This window comes from Cetorhinus maximus, chromosome 31 (genome assembly GCF_964194155.1).
Source record: "Cetorhinus maximus chromosome 31, sCetMax3.hap1.1, whole genome shotgun sequence".
In the NCBI taxonomy this organism is placed as follows: domain Eukaryota; kingdom Metazoa; phylum Chordata; class Chondrichthyes; order Lamniformes; family Cetorhinidae; genus Cetorhinus; species Cetorhinus maximus.
Genome location: NC_135909.1, coordinates 1,186,096 through 1,207,285, shown reverse-complemented (window position 1 = coordinate 1,207,285; position 21,190 = coordinate 1,186,096). Strand labels below are relative to the sequence as shown.

The 21,190-nt window shown below is 44.0% G+C and overlaps 1 protein-coding gene across 3 annotated transcripts in view; it reads left to right on the top strand.

Moving 5' to 3' along the window:
• sptbn2 (spectrin, beta, non-erythrocytic 2) overlaps positions 1-19,912 on the top strand; it is a 297,786-nt gene extending 277,874 nt beyond the window's left edge. For 2 of the 3 annotated variants that reach the window (XM_078532659.1, XM_078532660.1), the window contains 7 exons: positions 1,751-1,899; positions 3,505-3,577; positions 4,531-4,587; positions 9,649-9,863; positions 11,430-11,603; positions 12,513-12,555; positions 14,099-19,912. In XM_078532659.1, the coding sequence (XP_078388785.1) occupies positions 1,751-1,899; positions 3,505-3,577; positions 4,531-4,587; positions 9,649-9,863; positions 11,430-11,603; positions 12,513-12,555; positions 14,099-14,308 (921 nt within the window). In that variant the 3' untranslated portion in view covers positions 14,309-19,912. The remainder of the gene's footprint in view (positions 1-1,750; positions 1,900-3,504; positions 3,578-4,530; positions 4,588-9,648; positions 9,864-11,429; positions 11,604-12,512; positions 12,556-14,098) is intronic. The other variant, XM_078532661.1, reaches the window with a different exon arrangement.
• The last annotated feature ends 1,278 nt before the right edge of the window (positions 19,913-21,190 follow it).

Below are 21,190 nucleotides of genomic sequence, written 5' to 3'. Positions count from 1 at the left end.
TTTGCCAAAAAAGTTCTGTAAAACCTACAACATCTTGATTTTATAACGAGTCAATGGGATAGGATTAAAAATGCATTTACACGCCAGATTTCATGCCGCAGTCAAGTGATTTTGCACTCTCCTGCAGTACAGAAGCTAGTGTGTAAACAAAAAGCGATACCGACAATCTCAGAATCGGCACATTGGGTCTGCTAAAGTGAATCTTCGGGATAGGATGGGGAAGTGGAGTTGAGAATCTCAGAATGGTTACAGCACAGGAGGAGGCCATTCGGCCCATCGTGTCCATGCTAACTCTCTGCAAGAGCAACTCAGCGAGTCCCACTTCACCACACTTTCCCTGTAGCCCTGCAAATCTTTCTTTATCCAATCCCCTTTGGAAAGTTACAATTGAACCTGCCTCCACCAAGCTCTCAAGTAATACATTCCAGATCCTAACCACCCACTGCATAAAAAAGATTTTCTTCAATTTGCTGTTGGTTTGTTTGCCAGTCACCCTAAATTGGTGTGCTCTGGTTCTCGACCTTCCTGCCAATGGAAACAGCTCCTCTCTATCTACTCTGCCCAGACTCCTCTATCTCAACCTTCTCGTCTCTAAAGAAAGCAACCCCAGCTTCTCCAAACTATTCTCAACCCTCAACACAGGCACCATTCTTAAAACTCTTTTCTGCACCTTCTCTAAAGCCTTCACATCCTTCTTAAAGTGTGATGTCCAGGATTGGACACAATAGTATGGTTGAGGCTGAAATAGGGTTTTGTAAAGTTTCATCATAACTTCCTTGGCATGCATTACAAAGTGAATAATTATGCTGGCACCAGAGTCTTTACACTCAGAGAAAAGATTGTTGCTCTATAGAGATTCTGCACAATTGGAATGAATGGAAAGAGATTTGGTCTATTGAGGGTGAATTTGGAAGTGGCTGAATCATTGAGATTCTACACACTTAACTTTGCATCCTCTCGTCACTGTGGCTCGCTCCTGCAGGCCGAGAAACAATCTCATCTCAGTAAGTGGTGCTCTTTGGCTCTGGAGGCAAGTATATCTACATTTATATCAAAGTGCCGTCAGCAATGTCATGACTGTGATATAAATAAGATGGCAACACCTTGCAGAGAGCCAATCAGTCACCTACACAATTGCAAAACTTAACACCTCAGCACATCTGCTTTTCAACACGGAGCTGCCTTACAACGTTCCAACTTTTAACAGTTCTCTGAAGTTAACTCATACTGTAGTTTACTGATTCTGAGCTGCTGTTTATTACCTATGTACACAATTCTATTATGAGCACCGAAATGTTAAGAAAGAAAACCCATCTCCGCTGATGCAAACGCTTTTAGCTTTATTTTCAACAGCAACACCAGTCTTTGGTTCAAATCTGGAGAAATAAAACTGCAGTAAAATTAGGCAGAAGATCAGCCATGATCTTATTGAATGGTGGAGCAGGCTGGTGGGAGCGTATGACCTACTCCTGCTCCTTTTTTCATCTGTTCTTCCCAGGATCTTAGAGTTTTGCACCTTAACTGCACCTGCTGTGCAAACACGGTTCAAAATTACACGCTGAAACCAGGGCAGGCCTGGAACCTGGCCATCAAAGCAGGCATAGAAATTCATAACACAGTCAGTTGTCCTTCCTTGAGTAGTATTCCCGTTTGCTGGCAAGTTTTCTGAGCTGTCAAGTCCGTATGCATTCCAAGTACCATCTTTGTTTTTGGTGAGAACGATGCCTTAGCATCCCATCCTGTGTTGCAGCTGGAGCAACAAGAGATTCGCCTCAAACAGGAGGAGGAGGAGAGGAAGAGAAAGCCACCTCCACCACCTTCGCCCCCTACACCGCACGTCTCCGTGACAGAAGACAGTATGGAGTCCAGGAGTCGGGCACAGCAGAATGAATTGGCACGGTAATAGCACTCACCAGTCAGGCCTTTAGCTCCAGGGATAAGTTCCCATCATATGTGGACCAAGCAAATGTTCCTTTTATATGCCATAGCTCCCAAATTGCTTACTGTACTATAGGGAAATTTTAGCAACAGAATTATAGACACTAAAAATTTGCTCCTGCATGGTTGCTTAGAAGTTTGAATGTGATTTTAAAGTAAGAGGAAGCTTATAAATGATCCGCATATATGTGCAATTAGTTAGAAAGCATTTGTGACTTTGTCGTTCATGTCTGGACTGTTTACGATGTCGCGGGGGGAGAGTCTGTAAAGGCTGCAGTGGTGAAAGTCCATTAATGCCCAATGCTGGTAGACTATAAGCTAAGCCACCCGTAACCAAGATCAAGGTTCTCCTGCTGTAAGTGCCCACCAGAGTTTGGTGACAAGGGAACCTGCAGACGGGTTCATGTGCCATGCACAGTGCCCCAGTGCCCATTCGTGCATCTCTTGCCTAAAACCTTAAATCTGTGTCCCCAAACCTTGCACCATCAGCTAACAGAAATAGCTTTCCTTTGTCCACTTATCCAAGGCTGTAATAATGTGTACATCTCAATCTAATCTCTCCTCAATCTCCATTTTTCCAAAGTTTTTTTTTAAATAGGGTGAGTAAAAATTACTCTTTTCAGGCAATGAGTTACAAATCCCCACCACTCTCTGGATAAAAAAATTCTCAACTCTCTCCTACCAATTACTTTAGATCTATACCCCCTGATTATTGACTTCTCTGTTAGCGTGAAAAAGACCCCTTGTAATTTTATACAGCTCAACTAAATATCTTCTCGTTCTCTTTTCAAAGAAAACAGCCCCAGCTTATTCAATCTTTCTCCATAGCTGAAATTCTCCAGCGCTGAGCTTTTCCTGCTCACTGAGATTGGATCTGATAGCATCATCACTCTCCAAAGTTTTCTACTACTCCTCCCCCATTAATCTGATATATACACACTTCAATGATGAGAAGCGCATTTCTTTTTACAGAAAGAGGGAACAAGACAAGGAAATGATCTAAACTATTACTGAAATACAGTATTTTACTTGGAAGCCGTGAAGGATTGTTGTAGCAAGCATCCCTGGGTTATTGGTGCACCATCTCACGTCCCAACGATGTTCTCCCTACACAATGCATCAGCTTGTCTAGAAGGCACAGTCAGTTTGATCACAGGCCTGTGCTATTTGCAGTGTATTAGCAGGGTTCATGAGCATTGCCTACAATGATCTCCCCCTTAATATAACCTGTTGGTAGTTTCTCAATGTTTCTGCTGTCCTTTCAGTCCATGAGACTTGGGTTTGAATCCAGACCAACGGGAAAGATATCTCTTCAGCTGAGATGCTTCCACACAAAATTACCTGGGTAGGTGCTTCAACCTAGCGGATGGATCACATACCCTCCTTAAAGCATAAGGGCAAGCTGTCAGTCCGCACAGCATCCCAACAGCTATTCTTTCCGTTAAGATGCCAGACTCTGGGAGAATTTTATATAGCATCAGCTAAAAGCCATGTAGAATGGTTGTGCTACCAGCAACCTGTCTAAAGGTTTACTAACATCAATTTTGGGGTTTTGTTATTTTTCAGGGATGGTGAGATGGTGAATCACTTGGAACCCATCGCTCAGAATGGAGTGCACTCGGACATGGAGTCACCACAGGTAAGTCACTAGGCCCTCCTCTGTTAGCCACTGATTGGGACCTGCTGTCCAAGAAAGGCAGCAGTGTAGCCACGTGAGTGTACGATTTGTATAATTAGGACCCATGTGCTCAGCGGCACCCAACAGTGACCACATGGAGGCATCATGTTCAGATCCCTCCATGACTTTTCCCCCCTCTATCTTTGTAACCTCCTCCAGCCTACAATCCTCAGAGACCTCCGTGCTCCTCCAATTCTGGTGTCTTGCACATCCCCAACCTTGATCCCTCCACCATTGACGGCCATATCTTCAGCTGCCTGGGCCCTAAGCTCTGGAATTCCCTCCCTTAATCTCTCCACCTTTTTCCCTCTCTTTCCTCTTTCAAGCTGCAGCTACCTTACCAAGCTTTTGGTCTATGGTGACCATAGAGATCTTTAAAATTGTGATAAGGTGGACTTAGAGTTGATGTATCCATTGCGGGGGCATTCAAAACGAAGGGGCTACAGTTAAAAAGTATTCACCAATTAATCCAATAAGGAATTCAGGAGAATCTTCCTTACCCAGGGAGAGGTGAGCAATGTTCCCAATAAGTTTCATGGCTGCGCAGCAACTCAGAAGTCCCACGCGGGCCACACATGAGTTACTCCATGTGCGTGACCACACATTTAAATAAATCACCTACACACTCCGAATATGCCTCTATGTGGCTCTGTATCCAATTCTGCCTGCTAACCCTCCTGTGGAGCCATGGCCTATTTTAGTACGTGTGTATCCAGTATTAAAACACCGAGATGCAGAGTTAAACCTTGTGGTTGATGCTAGTTGTGTTAGGATTAGGCGAAAGTCTGGTGGGACTGTTTTCGTTGTTCTGCAAATGTAACCACAACCTTCATCTGTCAAGCTTTGGGAAGGACTTCGCTAATTTCATACCTTACCTTTCCTTGGTTATAATGGGTGTTACTCCATTCTTTCAGCCGTTGGAAGATTTCAGACAATTGAGAGATGGTGTATCGTCATCTGTGACTGTGACTGTAAGTGCTTTCTGCTTCCTTGCCACTTTTCTTCCTGGTGCTCTTTCACTTTCATCTCTGCCATATATGTTGCTTATATGAAAGACTGAACAGGCTGGAGCTCTTTCCTCTAAGAAAGAGAAGGCTGAGTGGGGGGTGGTGACCCTAGAGATCTTTAACATTGTGATAAGGTAGACTTAGATTTGATGTATCCATTGTGGGGGCATTCAAAACTATGGGGCTACAATTACAAGGTCGTCACTAATGAATCCAATAAGGAATTCAGGAGAATCTTCTTTACCCAGGGAGAGGTGAGCAATGTTCCCAATAAGTTTCACGGCTGCGCAGCAACTCAAAAGTCCCACGCGGGTCACACATGAGTTCCTCCATGTGCGTGACCACACATTTAAATAAATCACCCACACACTCCAAAAAAAAAAATTAGAGGGAATGTTGTTGGCAAGATTGTGGAGCTCACTACCACAAGGAGTGGTTGAGGCGAATAGCATAGATGCATTTAAGGGGAAGCTGAATAAATACATGAGGAACAAAGGAATAGAAGGATATGTAGGCAAGGAGAGATGAATTAGGGAGGGGAGCTTTTGGGCAGGTGCACTTCTCGGGCTGTAATCGCATTCTTCCCCCAATAAAGATATTATTAAAGGTGCTGTTTCCATTATAAACGTGGACATCGGGATTGAAGTTTGAAATGCAAACTTAAAGACTGAATGGATGATTTTAAAATGAGGGCCGAATAATGTCTCCAAATCTTGGTCTACATATGCCGTACCCTCCAACCCCCAGTTCCCCCGTGTTAATGTTGAAATTGTGCGGCAATAGAATACTTGCTTTTAAGTTGGTAATTAAGCACAACTGTCCCCAATTGGGAAAAGATTAGAGAATCATTGTACGAGTATATAAACCAGTTCAGTCTGAATGTCTGGGAGGGACTATGACTACTTTGCTGTGTTGGAAATAAACCTGTTTTAAGGTACAGGCTAGCTTCAGACTCATTCTTCCTCAACAAACAACTATTAGAATTAACACCCCGAAGACTACGTTTAATACGCACTTGACTCCCCGCGTGGAGGTTCACTTTTATCAGAAGTCATGCTTAAGATCCGGTCTCCATGTAAACATGCCGTGCTTGCTATCTCACTTTGTTGAGTGGCTCATTATAAAGGAGGAGCTAATCAGAATTGAAGAGAAAGAAAATAATGAACCAAAGGCAAATAAAGTTCCTGGAAAAATTAACGGCCCCAATGTACCTTACATAACATAACACCTACATTGCCATAAAACCGCATATCTTCTAACTCATAGAAAATAGGAGCAGGAGTAAATCATTCGGCCCTTCGAGCCTGCTGCACCATTTAGTATGATCATGGCTGATCCTCTATCTCAGCGCCATACTCCCGTTCTCTCCCCATACCCCTTGAGCAAAACCAGAAAGCATCCACTAGTCTACACGTACGTAAGTGTTGAGTCACTGTGCGCTTTCTGAGATGTAAAGCAATCTTAATAAAGCCAATCAATCCTTAGGAACGGGAGGAGACCATTCAGCGCCTGGAGCCTGTTCCACCATTCGAGTTAGATCATGGCTGAACTGTACCTTAACTTTTATCCACCCAACTTGGTTCCATGACCCTTAATAACCTTTCGCCACAAAAATCGATCAGTTTTGACATTTTCAATTGACCCCCCCCACCTCTCCACTATACCCCCTAGCCACAACAGTTTTTTGGGAGGGAATGTTCCTGATTGCCAGCACCCATAGTGTCAAGAGATGCTTCCTAACATCAACCCTGAAAGGCCTAGAACAAATTTTAAGGTTATGCCACCCTTTTTTTTTAACAATCTGAACTGAATCCATCCACAAATTACTTGAATTCAAGACGAACCTAAAAGAAAATTGTTCTCCGAGTGACCTCAGGATGTATCTGTTCCGAGCAGGTAGATCTTGCGATCTGAAGGCACGTCGCTGCACCTTAGCTGCGGAATCAAGCATTTTGTTTCACAAAGTGTAACACACTCATCTTAAAAATGAAAAGCAACTCAACACCCTGACTTGGAAATATATCGGCCGTTCCTTCACAGTCACTGGGTCAAAATCCTGGAACTCCCTCCCTAACAGCGCTGTGGCTGTACCTACACCACACGGACTGCAGCGGTTCAAGAAGACGGCTCAACCCCCCCTACCTTCTCAAGAGGCAATTAGGGATGGGCAATAAATGCTGGGACTAGCCAGCGAAGCCCACATCCCGTAAATACATTTTTAAAAAACACCGTGGAAAATCTGTGAGCCTCTTTTTTTTTTAAAAATATATTTATTCAGAAACCAGTGGAGTTGCTGTGACTCATAGGCACTTGTCCCTTTTCATCAGCCTCGGATATTCTTGTGCGGTTTCCCTTCTTGCCCACCAGATGGTGATCTCAGCTGATGAAATCATCAGCCCCCTCAAGTCACTGTATCAAACCAATGCAGGCTTTTAGGGTTGGCTGAATAACTTTCCACCCACAGCGCAGGGCCTCACTGGCAGTGGACACCGATTGTGACGTCGTTTCTGCCGGAAACGCGTTGCACAATATTGCTCAAAGGTGCTGGCACGGTTGAGCCTGCACGAGCCTTATTTATTTTAAATGGATTGTTCAATGCAATCGGGCACCTTGCAGACCATTATGACCCGATATGCACCTAGCTATGTATAAAGTGGGTATTTAGGTAACCCAAGAGCCTGGCCTGCTGAAGCAGGTTTCCAGAAGAAAGATTGTTGCCAAGTTTAGACTTTTCTGCATGAGATAGTGTTTTTTTTTTCCTCTGTTTCTCTCAACCTTTGCATTTCTGTGCTTATTTCTGGTCAGTATTTTCCTCCTTTCTTTCTTGCTGCTGGCATTTAAAAGGCACCTTGCTGTACACAGGCCTTTCTATGGGGGTTTCTGGCCTAGTCCTCTCATGAGAGGCTGAACAATGCAAGTGCGATGGCCACCTGATTGATTCTGATTCTGATTCTGATCCCACTCATAAGTAGCGCAGCACTGACATAATGAGTCCAAACACAGTACAGATGTCAGAGGAGATCTGTTTTCGCCAACATCCTTCAAAAGAGAGGTCATTTTAAATTGTTGTAAAAAGTTTGTTCATGGGACGTGGGCGTTGCTGGCAAGGCCAGTCTTTATTGCCCATCCGTAATCGCCCTTGAGAAGGTGATGTTGAGTCGCTTTCTTGGGCCGCTGCAGTCTATCTGCTGTGAGTGTTCAATGTCCACAGCAGAGACAGCCATGAAGCTTTCTTGCTACCAGATCCTTCCAAGCCATTCTCAGAGGGTTTGGGGGCCACACCCAATCTGCAGTTATCGCTTAATACGCTTAAAGCTTCAGTTAGCGTTGCGAACTTTGGCTTGTCCAGGAAAAGTCAGTGCACCACATCTTGGACCAGCTCAATGTTGAATTTTCCTCTCTGGCAAAATCAGCAACGAGGGTGTAGCTTTGTCTCTTTCTGAAGCACATATTTCTCCAGAAGAGTTAATTGTAATACAGTGAAGTGCTTCACCAGCAGCAATTGAATCCCCACAGATTCTACAGCTATTAGTTTATCGCCCTCCTCTTCCGAAGCTGCTGATTCTTGCTTGGGTGAGTTCCACAGGCAGTGGCAGGCCTCCAGTACCTTGTCATTAGTCCCTTTTGAGCCTAGACAACAAATAGTATTTGATGGCAGAAATCATCACAGTCCTCAATTGGCCTGAGCTCAGTTCCTAGCGGACACAGGCCTTGTATGGTACTAATTGATCATTTCACGCAGAGACCACAGAAATTAAAATCTGGAATAAGGCTAGTGTGCTGTACCTGCCCTGGGATTGTTTGATGGGGACAGTGTAGAGGGAGCTGTACTCTGTATCTAACCCTGTGTTGTACCTGTCCTGGGAGTGTTTGATGGGGACAGTGTAGAGGGAGCTTTACTCTGTATCTAACCCCATGCTGTACCTGTCCTGGGAGTGTTTGATGGGGACAGTGTAGAGGGAGATTTACTCTGTATCTAACCCCATGCTGTACCTGTCCTGGGAGTGTTTGATGGGGACAGTGTAGAGGGAGCTTTACTCTGTATCTAACCCCGTGCTGTACCTGTCCTGGGAGTGTTTGATGGGGACAGTGTAGAGGGAGAATTACTCTGTATCTAACCCCATGCTGTACCTGTCCTGGGAGTGTTTGATGGGGACAGTGTAGAGGGAGCTTTACTCTGTATCTAACCCAGTGCTGTACCTGTCCTGGGAGTGTTTGATGGGGACGGTGTAGAGGGAGCTTTACTCTGTATCTAACCCTGTGTTGTACCTGCCCTGGGAGTGTTTGATGGGGACAGTGTAGAGGGAGCTTTACTCTGTATCTAACCCTGTGTTGTACCTGTCCTGGGAGTGTTTGATGGGGACAGTGTAGAGGGAGCTTTACTCTGTATCTAACCCCGTGCTGTACCTGTCCTGGGAGAGTTTGATGGGGACAGTGTAGAGGGAGCTTTACTCTGTATCTAACCCTGTGTTGTACCTGCCCTGGGAGTGTTTGATGGGGACAGTGTAGAGGGAGCTTTACTCTGTATCTAACCCCGTGCTGTACCTGCCCTGGGAGTGTTTGATGGAGACAGTATAGAGGGAGCTTTTTTCTGTATTTAATTTGGTATTAATTGATAATTTCACATAGAGGCCACAGATAATGTGGGAACTAGAAAAAGACTAGTGTGCTGTACCTGGCCTGGGAGTGTTTGAAATTGGTTGCTTCATTCCATAGCATTAGCATTAAAAGTCCTGTTGAGCACAAAATTCTCCCAAAAAAATTAAGTGAAATAAATAATTTGGAATGTAAGGCATCCTATCAAACGATTGGCTGAGCCTGGCTGACCTGATGCCGTCATTACTGTTTCTTTGTGTATTTAATGGTGGATCACTGATGGACATGAGGTAAACATTTTTTTCACTGAAGAATGAGAACGTTGTGTTACCCTTCAGAGTTAGACCTGTAACTGGGAATTTTAATTGGTATTTTGATGACCGAAGTGCTCCTAATTCCAGGTGTGATGTTTTTAACCATTTTCCCCAGGTCAGTGAAGCATCAGAACCCGTTAATGGGACGAGTGCAGCAACAGAATCAAAAAGGGACCGCAGTCCTGTGAAGAAGACACCGCAGTCATCTCCACGCCCGGGATCCGTCAGCACCATGCTCAGCAAGTCACAAGACGCTGCCACGGTACAGTTGGAAGGTATTTTGTGTCGTAAACACGAATGGGAGTCACACAACAAGAAAGCCTCTAGCAGGTAAGAAGCCAGCGACGGCAAAATCAACAGGCGTGTACAAACAGTTGTCTATCAAACTAGCAAAAGTGTGCAACAGACTCAGCAGGATTGATCAGGGAGCAAAATCAAAGCAGTGAGCAGCATATTCCCTTTGCCCTCATTCTCCACCCAGTGGCAACGAGAAAATATTCATGCCTTGCATACTTACAGCTTATCACGACACTGATATACTGCAGCTTGTCACTCCGTACCACACTCTGATACATCACAGAGGCTGTAACACACTGAAACACGTCCTCTCATTTGTAGATATTCTGATAACACCACAACCTTTCACCCCTTATGACGTTATCGCAGCAGAATTATACAGTGCTCCCCCGGAGCGCCACCACCAGGAGGTCAGCTAAATAACCACTAGTAGTGCATGCAGCAGAATCAGACATCGGTAATGTTGAACAATTGTGGACCCAAGTGTTTTACCCAGGAACACCACCGCGGGGAGGTCAGCTAAATAATTGACAAATAATAACAGTCACATCAAAGTAATTCACTTGATGAGATGCTGTGTAAATGCAGTCTTTCCATACTGGAATGTTTGCGGACACTCAAGGGCAATTAGGAATAGGCAGTAAAATGCTGGCCTTGTCAGCGATGCCCACATCCCATAAATGAATAAAAATAAACTTTAGGAAGAATTTGAGGGCATTAGAGAGAGTGGAGAAAGATTCATGAGAACAGTTCCAGGGATGAGTAATTTCAGTTACTCATAGATAGAATGGAGAAGTTGGGACTGTTTTCCTTGGAGAAGAGAAGGTTGAGAGGAGATTTGGTAGAGGTGTTCAAAACCGTGAGGGGTCTGGACAGAGCAGATAGCGAGAAACTGTTCCCACTGGTGGGAAAGATCAAGAATGAGAGGGCACAGATTTAAGGTAATTGGCAAAAGGAGCAATGGAGACATAAGGAGAAACGTTTTCACGCAGCGAGTGGTTAGGATCTGGAACGCGCTGCTGGAGATTGTGTTGGAGGTAGGTTCAGTTGAGGCGTTCAAGAGGGAATGGGATTATTATCTGAAAAGGAAGAATGTGCAGGGTTATGGGGAGAAGGCGGGGGAATGGCACGAGGGGAGTTGCTCATTTGGAAAGCTGGCGCAGACATGACAAGGCCGAATGGCCTCCTTCTGTACAGTAACCATTCTGATAGCCTCTCAAATGAATTAGTGCCCCACAACCTCTACTGTAGTAACTTTCTCAAAAGAAACACACTTTTGTATATGTCTATATGTGTGATTACCTTCGTGGATTCTCTCAAACACCTAACGCTTGCACATGCACAGTAACCTCTCAGACATCTGCACAGACCCTTCCCCACCCACCCCCATTCTCCTCTTATCTCACACATAGTTGCTTGATTATCAGGTACCCACATGGACTCTCCCTCCCTTTGCAGCACACAGTATGTAGTTGATGTTGAGATACCCACTAGGCATATTCGAATCATTACCCTGTTAGGTAGCGCAGGCAAGTACTAACTCTGATCTGATTTCCGATACGGATCAGTTGTCCTAACTGCTGTGTTCTCCACATGCAGGTCATGGCAGAACGTGTACTGTGTACTGAGGAACAGGAGCCTTGGTTTCTACAAAGACTCCAAGAGTGCCAGCAGTGGCATCCCTTACCATGGAGAGGTTCCGGTCAGCCTGACAGACGCCAAGTGTGAGGTGGCACATGATTATAAGAAGAGAAAATACGTCTTCAAACTCAGGTAAAAATCATACCGCATATATGAAAGTAGAAGAGGACTGATGTTCAGCCATATGTCATCTTCATTTGTGATGGAGGAGGAGCTGATTGGCTTTCCTCAGTTGTAGAATAGATTGTTAACAGCTTAAGGAAGCCATTTGGAACCCATTGTGCCTTTGTTGGCTCTTTGTAAGAACAGTCCCGTGAATCCCACTCTTTCCTTAAAGATCAGCAAATTTTTCCTTGTCAAATACTTCTCCAATTTCCTTCTCAAAGCTATTATTGAATCTGCTTCTACTGCTCTTTAGGACAGTGTGTTCCAGATCATCATAATGTGCTACGTAAAAAAAAGAAAATCCTCATATTGCCTCTGATTCTTTAACCAGCTACCTTAAATCCATGTCCTCTGGTTGCTGATTCTTCAGTCACTGAGAATATTTTTTTCTTATTAACCTTTCATAATTTTAAACATCTCAATTAAATCACTCCATAACTTTCAGCTTTAAGGAGAAAATGACTACTCTGGTCTCTCCATTTAAATGAAATACTGCAGCCCTGGTACATTCGGCTGAGTCTCCTCTTTAAGACCTTGAGATTCTTTCCAACGTCCGGTGCCCAGAATTGGACGCAGTACTTCAACTGAGGCTGAACCAGTGATTTATAAAGATTGTATTAAGTTGTGAAATGGGAAGATGTTATCGGAGAGAGAAAAGAAAATCGCCAAATTAGAAATGAGAAAAATCTCCTACACTCCCTGGACTACCCTCAACGTTAAACTCCAAACGTACTGAAATTACTAGGTGTCAGTGTGTCAGCCGTAATCTGACAAAGCTGTTCAAGGGGTGAAAGCTTTGATTGAATTGTACAGGATCATGATATTGTCGCTGTTCATGCTGCAGTGATCGCTCACTAAATTTATTTTTGATCACAGACTCAGCGAAGGGAAGGAGTTCCTATTCCAGGCCAAGGACGACGTAAGTGCCAGCCATTTGTGATTTGATGAAAACGTTGGCAATGACTTAACCCTAGCCATACCGAACACTTAACCTTTTCCTACTGAATACATTCAAGTACCATACAGTTACATAAAAGATAAAAATTTGTTAACCCTCTCCCTTAGGTGGGGGGTGCAGTAGATCAGACACTAACATTTTATCTCTGGATCCTGGGTTCAAATCTAGTCCAAATTGAAGGAAGGAAGATTCTTCTGGCTGCTGAGGACTTGTGGGGAGGGATTCTATATGGAATCAGTTTTGATGTCAAGTTCCTTGGGAGTACAGACAAAGCTGATTATACCCAGTATTATTTGACTTCGGGCTGGGTGGACACAGGAGGAGGTAACTGGTTCAGGTTGAGACCTGTTGTTGGGGCAGAGCAACAATATCTTTATTCTGCATTTAACCCTATGATGTACCTGACCTTAGGAATGCCTAATCTTTACATTGGGTGTCTGATGTGACGAAAAGTGACTGTGAGGCTGTTGTACCTTTTAAGAGGATCCTATGAAATTGCCGAATTGTTCTAAATGTTATGGGTGCTTGTAACTGCACGTGTGCCACCCCTCAGCATTCGTTAGTTCTTTGATTCACGTTTAGTATGAACCTGTTCTCCTTTTTGTCCTGCTGTGTAGAGGCGGTGGGCAGTGGGTTCCCATTCCTGGTCATCCAGCCTGTTTCCAATAGCTCAGTTGGGTAACTGCACCTCCCGGTCCTTGCACTAAGACACACAGACAAGGATGTTCAGCGGTGAATTCCCAATTCATGTTGAGCTAGCTGATCTCAACCACAGCAGAATATTGAAGACCAACAATCATACTTGTTGCCCTTGAGCTGGGAAGGGAATAAATCAGTTACGGTTTTAGCTCCTCATCACTATCCAGCGATTCCTGCCGCAAAGTGCAAGTGAATGGATGTAGAAATAGAGAGTGTTTTTTTTTTTTCTTTATTCCCTTTTGGGATATGGACATCACTGACAAGGCCAGTGGTTGTTGCCCATCCCTAATTGCCTGAGTGGTTTGCTCGGCCATTGCAGAGAGCAGTTAAGAGTCGACCACGTTGCTATGGGTCTGGGGTCACATATAGGCCAGACCGGGTAAGGATGGCAGATTTCCTACCAGGTGAGTTTTTCCAACATTCAATGATAGTTGTCATAGTCGCCCTTACTAAGATTAGCTTTACATTCTAGATTAGCAATTGAATTTAAATTGCAACAGCTGCTATGGTGGGATTTGAACCCATGTCCCCAGAGCATTAATAGTCTGGATTAAGCATTAATAATCTGGATTAATAGTCCAGTGACATTACCACTACACCACTGTCTCCCCACACAGTGGTGAGCCTCGTGGTTAAATAACCTGCCAATGACTGCCTAAATCTCACACACAAGGCAAATGCTTGGTTAAATCACCAGTGGGTGACAAACAATCGTGTAATTGTAGTGTGGCAAGAGGTTGGAACGGCACCTGGATTAGAGCGCACAGAAATGGATTGTTTATATTTACCTGGATGTGTTTTGCAGGCTGAAATGAATAGCTGGATCGATGGGATTTCCACGTCCATCTCCACCAGTCAAGACGACCGCTATCCTGCCACTCCCCAGGGCCTCACACGTGCCATGACGATGCCCCCTATATCTCCCAACAGCGGTGAGACTGTCACCCTGCGGCGGGACAAGGATGGAAAGGAGAAAGACCGAGAGAAGAGGTTCAGCTTCTTCAAGAAAAAATAGGAAATGATTCAAAAGCTGCAGAGTTTTTTTTAAAAAAAAACAAGTCTAAAGTCACTACACGTTCCACACTTCGCACGTCATTCCAGTCGATTCCAGCTTGTTTTTCCGAATGACTCTGTGCCTGACATTCCCGGGGCATGGGAGGGGGAAATTTAAAAAAAAAAACAAACTCGATGGGGAAAACAAAATACCAACACTTCAGGAATGGTTAGTGGGACATTTCTAAAGAACCGATTCAAGAATCACGAGAGATTGGTCTCGATTATTTTTAGGTTGTCGGGAGAGAAAGAAAACGCTACAGCCATAAAATAGCCGTGCTTTTACCAGCACCGAAGTGTAAATTCTGTTGGCTGGGCTGAGAATGTTGGGTGCCTGGTTGGCTTTTCTGATGGTTTGAAATGTGTTAAGTTGGCTCTGTGGACTTTTTTTTTTACACTGTTGAAAGACTAATGGGCCCCCAAGCAGAAGCTTGCTGTTAACTTGTCTCTTTTCCCAGCTCGGCCAGGTAGAGTATCTGAACGGCTGCAAAACGAGACAAAGTTGGAAATATGTATGTCACGAGCAACCAGCAAACAGTCATCGCCTATCCCACTTGGTGCCATTTCGTTTTTTTTTCCTTCACATCTTCTCTCTCTCCCCACCCCCCACCAAACTTATGCCCCCACCTCTCCTGCCCCACTCCCCTCCAACTTAAGCCAGAATGTAGGGAGTACGGAGTGGGGACACAAACGGTCGAATAACGTCTAAAGGGGGTAAATACAACATTAAAATATTTGTGTATTTATTGATAACTGAAGGTACTTCAGAAATGCAGGGGGAGGAACAGGAGAGGACATCAGACCTGATTTTCAATGCTTTTATTGATCCATGCTAAACGGTTAGACGGCGTGTATCAGCCACTCCTCCCTCATAGTCATCCTGCTAAGTTAACATGTTGAACCATTTTTAAACACAAACCTGTGTTTATGTGATGTGATGTGAATAGGACTCCCAACTTGCCAAACTTACTTTCTCTCTCGCAGGCCTGTGCTGTATCAGGTGTTGAAATGAATTTAATGAGTTTTAAAGGAAAAAACACACACAGATTATAGAACTTGTCAAAACATCTATTAAGTGGTTGTAGTGAAAATTGTAGATTAATTCAATGTGGGTTTTTTTTTTCTTTTAAGTTTTATTTCCAATATGAGCGCCTCCCCTTCACCCTTTATAGCCGTTGGCAAAATGCAGCTCCCACTGAGCGTTGACAAAAACCGGATGAAATCTCCGTAGCTCGGTGTAGACCACATTGCAGAATGCGCTGCTGGAGGTGTTGGAGCGTTCCTGTACACTAATGGTTGCTCTTGTATTCCTGTTTGTTAGGAGATGGACCGGCCTCTCTGCCCCAGAGGATTTCTGTTCACTCTGACTCAGTTATGAACAGTTTAACATTAGGTTGAAACCTTGCGTTATCTTCCATTTGAAAGAGAAGTTTTAAATTCACCTTTGGTCCAGCTAACTCGTGTTTCTTTCTTGTGCTGCGATGCCTCCAGTGCTGCCTCTTTGCATCGGCCCAGTGCTGGCTGCACCAAGCTACGAATTAACTAGTGCCTCTCACACTTAAGAAACATCCCACTGAGCTTGACTGGAGGAAGAGTAGGCAGCAGCAGGAGGTAGTAGAGACGTTAGGACAGGTGAGCGAATGGTCGAACAGGTACTTGATGAGAAGGCGTTTGAAGGAGGAGGAAGGTAGGAGGATGGCTTTATGGTGAGCTATTGCCACTTTTGGATGGTATGCTACAGAAACAGGTGTAACTTACTGTTGAGTTGAGCTACTAAAATGTTTTTAAATAGGTGCTGGGACTTTATTTAAATCCCCCCCCGTGGTGTGACTTGACAAACAGAACCCAGGTGAAGATAGAACCTGAAAGGCATGAAGTTGAAAGATACAAAAGTCGATCCGATATTAAAAATCAGTCTTGGGAACTTTTTAAAAAGAAAAAAGTTTCAAAAGTTGAGAATTTACTGGAACGTCAAAGAGCAAGGCTACAGCAGCAAGGAGGGGATTTTTAGATTTGAATACTAAAAGCTACTGCTAGGAATCTGACAGGAGCTCCTACTCATTGGAGACCTCAATTGTGACAGCCCAGTGTTGACACAAGATGTTACCCAAAAATTGTAACAAGAAGCTAAATCTTTTGAACAGGAAACGGCAGCAGGCGTTAGATTTTGAACATATGTTAGACAAATAACAGATCGCTGAAATTTTTCTAGAGTTCTTTCACTCAAAAATTCCATTTGAAATATTTTTACATCTAAAGTTTGTTAGCAGATTCCGGGCTGTCCAGTCTTACTGAGAAACCTGCAGCACACAAACCCGGGGGCAGAAGTGTCAGAAACCAGACCTGGTGCTCGAGGTGAGGCAACTGCAGCCTTGGGCTCTGGAGCTGCAGCAGGGCTACTCGCAGATGTTCTCTTGTGTTTCCTACTGTTCCCTGATCGCTCTTTCGAAGGACATTTTGCTACAGAGGTAACACACTTTATTGTGTAATGCAAACCTCCCAGTTTAGGCAAGAGGTGGCTGAATTCTGACTCTTGTTTTAGAGCAAAGAAACAGCATGTAATTGCCCGCAGTCACTGGCATTTTACAATGTATTGGGGGACACATGCAGTGTGTGGTAACTTACACCAAGTCTAATACTTGATATGCTGCGTGTGCAATACTCTTAATGCACCCCCTCAAATTGTTCTCACTCACCAGTGAGACAACTAGTACCTCTTCCTAGTGCTAAGCAGCCCATAATGCAAGTTTGAATTTTAAGGACAGGTGTTTTACACAGTTCAGGTCAGCACTGCAACTTGCACGCTCTTGCCATTCAGCTGTAATGAATTCCTTGATGACAACATTTCGCTGGTCTCATGAAATAGGGAATTCAGAGGAGAAAGCAGGAAATCCTTTGTGGGGAATGGGGTAATGAGTAGTTTTCATATCCATGAAGGATACAAGAGAAAAGCACATCAGTTTCAAACCTTGTAACTAATGATTTTAAGGTACTGTTCCTCAGTCCCAATTGTTCACCCATTACTTTCCAAAAGGAGCCAACTCAAAAATGGTTAACTTAGTGACATTATGGTGCCAAGAGTACCCAAATTTGGTACACCCAGTGCCATTGTGGTGCCAAGAGTACCCAGACTTGGGAAAACCCAGTGCCATTGTGGTGCCAAGAGTACCCAGACTTGGGAAAACCCAGTGCCATTGTGGTGCCAAGAGTACCCAGACTTGGAAAACCCAGTGCCATTGTGGTGCCAAGAGTACCCAGACTTGGTACACCCAGTGCCATTGTGGTGCCAAGAGTACCCAGACTTGGTGCACCCAGTGCCATTGTCCTATTGGGCTAGCCAAACCGGCTTTACTAATGATCGTGCTGATCAGACTGCCCCTTTGCACCACTCTGCCAACACCGTGGCACAGCCAATTGCACTAGCGATGTAAATTAACATATAGGTTGCATTGCCCAGCCTGCCTGAGTAGTTAGCACTTGAAATTGCTTTTACAAGAGGAGACTCCTCTTGTTTAAATCATTTTTGCTTTAGAAAATAAAGTTGAAAAATGTTTTACTGCCTCGGCACTGCATTTAAATAGAACTGTATTTTCTGCATGGAAAATGGGGAAGCAATGTGGAAACACATAGAGCATTCAGCGTGATTTGTGTAACAAAAGGGCCAAGATCTCCATATGGGTTGAGCAACTTTGCCAAGCATTGACTAATCGAAATTCAGCATGTCCCTTGCAAGTGAGGAACCTGAAGCTCAACACTATTTCTTGCAAATTAACACCCTAGAGCAAAGATCACATCCATTGGTTCTGCCAGCACCACACAAGAGTCCCGCAAATCTTGCTAAGATTTTTGAACGGGGCCAGGGAGGGGAAGATCAGCCGGGGCTCGCCATCCACTGACTCCTGCTGGGCAATGTGTATTTGTGGGTGTTGGCAGGGGGCAGGGTCTGTTAAGTAGCCAGCTGTTTTCCAATGCATGCCAAATTGCCACTTGCAGAGGTTGCTGGAGAGCAGCAGCCAGTGCCTGTGAAACCAAACCCTGGTGAGGAATCGAAATCTCCACAAAGCGAGGTGAGAGGAGAAAGGAGATAAGAACCGCTCCGGAGAAAATGTAGCATTGGATAGCTGTCAGCAGCCAGAGCCTTTTTATAATATCCAATATGTATGTCACAATTATAAGGATATTGTGTGCTTTAAAATGGTTTTATAATGCTTAATAAGGAGGTTATGTAAGTTGGGGAATGGTTTATAGACTGATTTTGATTTTTCTAGCACAGGATATAAGCACAGGATAATAAGGTGGGTATTGAGTAAAATAAAAATGGGTAATGGTGACGAGCTGCATTTGCTGGAAAACTGAAATAAAAACAGAAAATGCACAGCAGATCTGATGGAATCATTAAAAAGACTGGTTGAGTTAATTTGTTGATTTTTCCTTCAGAAGCTAACTGACCTGCTGTGCATTTTTTTTTCATTGTGGTGAGGTTGCTGTGCTGAGTTGTGGCTTTAGATCAAAGCTTCACCCTATTCCAGAAATACGTTAATCAAATTTTACCCATTTAGATGCTAGCAGGAAGGTTACCACCCCTCACCACCAAACCCCCAAAACTAAATCAAAACATGTCCCAGTTATTTATGTTTGCTATCTTTGGCATTTTTGGTTAAGAATTGGAGCTTTCTTGTGACGTCATCTTCTGTCCATTGGGAGGTTGAGAGGCAAGATCAGCTGGTAGTGGAAGTGCAAATGTTGCTTTGGTGCAGAGACTATTCTTTTGAGGTTGGTGTATTGACTATGTATCTAACCTGTGCTGTACCTGCCCTGGGAGTGTTTGATGGGACAGAATAGAGGGAGCTTTACTCTTACCCCGTGCTGTATCTGCCCTGGGAATGTTTCATGGGGACAGTGTAGAGGGAGCTTTACACTGTATCTTACTCCGTGCTGTTCCTGTCCTGGGAGTGTTTGATGGGGACAGTGTAGAGGGAGCTTTATCCTGTATCTAACCCATGCTGTACTTGTCCTGGGAGTGTTTAGCGGGGACAGTGTAGGATGAAATTATGCGTCATCCAATCCATTCTATCCAAAACATGGTAATGCTTGATGCTAGTATTCACATCACCCAGGTTAATGAGCACAAAATTGAAAGTGAAAAAACTTGTAGCTTGGTGGAAATGTTTGCTCAGACACCAACTCATTTGATTAATTGTCAGTGGCTGCATCAAACTGAAATGGGTAGCAGTAAATGGGAGTCAGCTTTTTTTGTTGGCTGTCTCTCAGGTGCTCATATATCATCAGCCACTGATCCATCCCAGCTAAAGAGTGATACTAACAGAAGTGAAAGCTATCGAACATACAGTTGCATATGGGAGGGAAGGACTGACCCAACAGACCACAGCACAGGCTTGGTTAATAACTTGGCTCCACTGGGGTGTTCAAAATGTTCCCTTAAAGGCTTACTAATGAATGGAGTGGCCTTGGTGTTCCCATTTGAAGTTCTCGTTTGGAATATTATAATCTCTCTATTTACTGGCTTCTTATTGTACTGAAAATAAAGAGTGCATTTAAAACTGTTCTCCCGGTGCCTTGTTACTCGTTGTTGGGAGTGTCAGTGGGCTCTAACAAATATTAATGCTCTTATACTGTGTTGAAAGAAGAAAGTAAGATTCCCCCGTTGACTCGATGAGTAAAGGAGGCCTGTAACCAAACTATATGGAGGTTTGATTTCTGATCTCAGGCAGCATGGACCTTGGTGCGGTACAATTCGCCTCGGTACCCCTAGTTCCAATTCCTGCTGCTGCTGCTCCCCAGTAACTCCCTCCTGAAAGTTTGTGTCTTCAAGCAAAAAGTCCATGTTTGCAGTCAGGCTCAGCCATGATACCCCCATGACTGAATAGCTTGCTGGTACTCATTCTCTGTAGGACTTCCCACCTGAAGAATGTCCGCTAGAGGGAAGCAGACTTCAGCCAGGAACAGTGGATTACAACAGTGAAACTACCGGTAAGGAAAATAGATTTATTTTAGACTGTTACCTACAATATCGTGCTAACCGTTGATTATATGAATAGAGGCATAGAATACAAAAGCAAGGGATTTATGCTGAACCTTTTCAAATCGCTGGTTAGGCCCCAGCTGGAGTATTGGGTCTAATCCTGGCCACCACATGTTAAAGAGGATCCAGAAGAGATTTACCAGACCGGTACCAAGGATGAGGAAATTCAGTTTTTTGGAAAGATTGCAGAACGTAACATGGGAAATAAGGGCAGGACCCCTCGAGCCTGCTATTCTTTATTATGAGAGGAATTGAACATAAAAATAAGGATGTTATACAGGGCACTGGTGAGGCCACATCTTGAATACTGCTGAATTACTTGCTGTGCCTGCATAGAGCATACCTGAATAGAGTAATATATTGAGAAGATTAAATGAAGAAGGGTGGGAGGAGGCTTGTGTGGAGCATAAATACTGGCCTGAACTTTGGGACTGAATGGCCTGCTTCTATTCTGTAAATTCTATGTAATGCTGTGTAATAACTAGGAAGGCTTGAATTTATAGAGGAGTCCCCATAGTGCGGGTCATGACCCTAATACCTGATCTCCACACTTGTGGCTGTAATTATTTTTTGAGGTTTGTTATGAGTAAAGGAACACTATTGGAGTAGTTGCTGTGATTGTGATGTATAGTCATATCACAAGTTTTTCACTAGCATCTTAAATCGCTAAATATACACCTGTTTTTGGAAAATTGGTCCCCGCTAGAGTTTGCCAGGTCAAGAGGGACAGTATTTCGTGAGCATAGCACCCAGCCAGAACATGTAGCTGGAAAATCCAGCTGTTGCCTTCAAATAACAAGG